The sequence below is a fragment of the Sinocyclocheilus rhinocerous genome, unplaced genomic scaffold, assembly GCF_001515625.1.
Source record: "Sinocyclocheilus rhinocerous isolate Xijiao unplaced genomic scaffold, SAMN03320098_v1.1 scaffold20, whole genome shotgun sequence".
NCBI lineage: Eukaryota > Metazoa > Chordata > Actinopteri > Cypriniformes > Cyprinidae > Sinocyclocheilus > Sinocyclocheilus rhinocerous.
Genome location: NW_015640468.1, coordinates 741934 through 746652, shown reverse-complemented (window position 1 = coordinate 746652; position 4719 = coordinate 741934). Strand labels below are relative to the sequence as shown.

At 41.8% G+C, this 4719-nt stretch overlaps 1 protein-coding gene across 1 annotated transcript; it reads right to left on the bottom strand.

The window, feature by feature from the left end:
• Positions 1 to 2736: 2736 nt before the first annotated feature.
• On the bottom strand, positions 2737 to 4511 carry aplnra (apelin receptor a). Its single transcript, XM_016569202.1, has one exon. The coding sequence runs from the start codon at positions 4360 to 4362 to the stop codon at positions 3280 to 3282; it is 1083 nt and encodes a 360-aa protein (XP_016424688.1). The 5' UTR covers positions 4363 to 4511; the 3' UTR covers positions 2737 to 3279.
• Positions 4512 to 4719: the final 208 nt, after the last annotated feature.

Genomic DNA, 4719 nt, shown 5'->3' with positions numbered 1-4719 from the left:
GAGAATACGGTCAGATAGAGTGCATCCAAGCCTCCTGAGGTCTGTCCATTGCAGTGCATTTGGACATTTGTTCAGTTTGAGTTTGAAGGCCTGACACAGGATGCCCAAGTGACTGCAAAAGCCAGTGAGGAAACACACCTGTCGAGGACTGGGGGATATTAGCGAGGGTGAGTAGTGATGACAGAGGGTATGCACTTCTGCTCTTTATTATGAAGGTTAGCAGCTGGGACACATACATGCATGTATATCATAATCTTACTTTGTGACAAGGTTAATGGTTTTAAACAGCCCTGGCTACACACTCAAGCACTATAGTAGCGCAGCACCTGTTGCTGTTTTCACAAAGAGGCTATTTGAATGTGATTTTAGTTCTGTATTTGAAAATCTGACTGAAAGGCCACTGCAAAATCATCAAAATGTTCAGCATGAGATGATTTATCAAAGATTTTTCTCAGGTCCACATGTTCAAATCACCTATTATTCTATGGGAAAAATGATAATTCACTGGTTTATCTTACAGTCTCTATGGGCAGAAGCATGAGACTTATTTCCCCTTGGACCTAATTAATGAAGTAAATGTGCAGTTGGGGTGGTGAATGGGTGCCGGAAGATTTGTCAAAGGAGTGAAGAAAAGTGTGTTGTGATTAGCAGGATGAAATGAGCACGTTCCTTTTCATTTGAAACGCCTTTGGAAGGCTTGGTTTGTTATGCTTTCCACAAAGGCCCTGAAACATGAGATTCCCATTAGATCTGATTGTAACTGAGAACCTTTAACACATAATCATTTACATTCAACATAGAATTCACATACATTTTATATAGGCGTATTTACCACATCACGTGATGTTCTTTTTCTCTACTTTCTTATGCATATCAGTTTTGCTAAAGCTTGTGTAAAACTCGGTATTGTGGACTTCAAATATTGTTTGTTCTTAAGATAAATTGCTTTGATGTTCCTCATTTTTAAATCGCTATGGATAAAAGCATTGATTACATGTAAATTGAGTCAATCTGCATTTACTTTATACTATTACAATTACAGTAAACTGTCACAGAAATGTGAATTAGCTGCTTAGCATTTTGTGCATTTGTGAAAAACGAGCACATTGGGCTTTTACGGTTTGCTATGTTTTTTTTTTTTTAGATGACATCACTGGTCCGGTTTATCCAGATAATGAGATTACCTCATCATATCTCTCTTCCAGACAGTGTGTATATCAGACAGTCTGCCAAAAACAATCTGCCGATATTTATCATGGGAACTCTTTAGCGAGTGCTCAAGTTCTTCATTTTCTGTTACTCTGTCCGTTTATTCGTTTCTCTGCTCACTTTGATCTGAAAGTGTCTGGATCCTATTGGTCATGTCAGTTCTGTTGTTTCTGGTTGATGTCCTTGTATGTGTGTGTGTGTGTCGCGTCCCTTTCCCCCTTCTTTAACGGTCATCTTTTCAAAAATAATTTTTCACTTGCCCCAAATTGGCTTCAAACAGATATGTGCCCATCCTGTTTCATTCTTTTGGAGTCATAGGGGCCTCACAATGTCACTATTAATTAGACCATACGTTATGTGTGTGTGTGTGTATGTTCCAGTGCTGTAAGACTGGTCTCTAATGGGCGGATCACCCCACCCTTTACATTGATTTCTCTTATTTTATTTCAAGATATATATTTTTTTTATTTAAATATTTGAAACTCACAACACTGTTCACCAAACATTTTAGTCCAGCTACAACCCTGGATTCCAGAGGTACTTTGAGTTTTATGCGTTTTTTGTTGTTTTGACACATTCAAACATACTCACACAAGAATTAATTTAGATACAGTGCTATCAATGTACTGCAGCCCTACATCCTTTTCTGAAAAAGATGTACACTTTAGCATACTTTTAATAAATGATATATTAATTACATATTAATATATTAATTTTCAATGTAATGTCAAATAACATCATACAGTTATATTATAATCAAGCACTTTACATGTGCATTAGTTAGTCAACATATAAAAATAAGTGTACTCTAAAGCAAAACAAAATAATATTAATAAAACATAATGATTTAAAATGTACTTTAAAGTAAAACCTTTAGTTTGACATTTTTACAAAGTATGGTTTTTTAAAAATGCACTCAAGTGTGTTAAGAAACACAGTCATGAAAGTTCCTTTAGGTGCACTTAAATGGCCTTTGATCCATTAATATTATATTATTTTCAAGTACAGTTTTTTTTTAAATATACTTTTAAGATTTGAAGTACACTACAAGTGCACATTCAATACAATTAAACATACTTCTTTTTCACAAGTGGTTTGGAAAATGGATGGATGGACTATTAATGTTAACTCCCTTTAAACTGTACACACCAATGCATACCCATAATCATGTGTAATGACGCGAAGACGGTATTGTATTTAAGGAACATATTTAATACAGTAGCAGTAGTTAGTTACAGAAATTTCAAAAATATAACATTATTTCATGAATATATACCTATTTACACCCCCAAATTTGTTCCCTTCCTCCACTTGTCTTCCTTTTTTCCCAGAGACATTTGTCACCAGCCATCTGTCTGTCTGCCCACCCCTCCAAACCCTGACTCTCTGTCTGCACTTTAAACTATCTAATCAAGCAGCATCACCTTTGCACTGGAACACACACTCTCTCTCTCTCTCTCACACACACACACTGATTCGCTCATCAAAAAACACACACATTCACATCAGGGAGTTTAACGAAAATTATAATTTTTATATCTCCTTTTAACAAGTGCTACAAATACTGAATGTGAACATTTCTGAACATTGCAACTTAGCAGAAAGAAATAGTATGAAAATACTGTATAATTTGCATCTCTACACCAGTGTATATAGGCTTCAACACAATCACACACTCTTACAGCAGCACAAGCAAGTTCATCCTCAGTGCAGCATCATTGTGGTCACTTTGAATGTTTTTCGAGAAAACTGGCCTCCTGCTTGCTTGAATAGTTCTGCGTGTGCGTGTTTTGAGCGAGTCAAAGTCGACGAATAGATGTCAACGAACATGAATTCACACATGCAGACACACAAAGTCACATCATTCCAGCAATCCATCCATGAATACAGTAGAGTACACCAAACTATGAATGTTATTTACAAACATAGAGAAATATTTTCTCCAAAGTCCATCAGTTCACCACATCAGAACGGACCAGCCGTCAATTATAGATTTCCACCTTTTTAACCCCTCAACCCAATGTTTTTTTTCTTCAACTTCATGATTTCTGTTCTTCTCATTTCGTTCCCTCACACTTTGGTGGCCAGCGACTGCACCTCCGACTTTTGAGTCTGGGCACTGAGGGTTGAAGACATGGAGCTCATGTGCCCATGCATGGCCTTCTTCAGATTCAGCAGACACAGGCACTGCGAGCGGAAGCGCAGGTCAAAGAAGGCATAGAGGAACGGGTTGAGGCAGCTGTTGACGTACGCCAGGCATGTGGCATACGGATGAGCCAGAAGCAGAAAATGTAGGAAGCCGCACGAGGTGGGTGCCAGGTCTAGGTATGACAGCGCATCCATGCTCTTCAGCACATGGAAAGGCGTCCAGCAGAATGCAAAAACCACCACCAAGGTAGTGATGATCTTCAGGAGACGACGCTTCTTCTGGTCTTCCTTGCGCAGGTGGCTGAAATGCCGGGTGACCGTGCAGCCGATGAAGCAGTAGCAGACGGTCATGGCCAAGAAAGGCAGAAGAAAACCAAGAGCGGAGGACGAAAGGCTTAGACCTGCAATCCAAAGGGATTCGTGATGCTGATTGAGAGTGACCAGACTGAAGTCCATCGCACAGGTGGTGCGGTTGTTCCCGGCGTCATTCACCGTAGTGCGGAACAGGAGAGTTGGCACGGCTAGCAGGCACGAGAGGAACCAGATGGCACCCAGCGATGCCAGCATGGTGGCCCGGGACCGGAGCCGCCCGCTGGACAGAGAGTGGACGATGGCAAGGTAGCGGTCAAAACTCAGACAGGTCAGGCAGAAAACGCTTGCGTACATGTTGACAAGCACCACATAGCTGCTGATCTTGCAGAGAGCCACGCCGAACGGCCAGTGGTAACCCAGCGCGGTGTACACAGCCCACAGCGGCAGCGTGATGACGAACGTCAGGTCCGCGAGCGCCAGGTTACCGATGTAAACGTCTGCCGCGCGCCGTTTGGATTTGGCGCGCCAGACGGTGAAGATAACCACGCCGTTCCCGGAGAGCCCGAGGATGAAAATGAGCATGTACAGCACGGGAATGAGAGAATAAGACGGCTCCCACTCCGAGTAATCGCACGCAGTCTCGTTATCTTCATAGTAGTCGTACGAGTCAGCGTATTCCGGCGTTGGCTCCATTTGGTGAGGGCGCTTTAGTTTTGAGTCCGTCAGTTTTCTTGTGCAGTTTTATCCGAATGTCTGGTCTTACTTTTACAGAGTTCAGTGGGAATGTTTGGATTGTTTTGTCTGAAACAAGAGTCTGAGGTAAGTTTCCCTCACTGGAAGCTGAAGCGCGTCTGTGTGAGGGAGAGAAGCGCCCTGTCTTTTTAAACTCCAGACTTCTCACCCCTCCCATTGGACCCATATATCGGACCCCTTATCACCCTCCCACCCACCACGGCACACCAACCCCCCCGGGCCACGCAGTCGGCAGGAGCGAGTGCGTGTCAACAAAGTGAGCATTACTCTTGTTTTTCTTCTTAATGAAAAAATAAT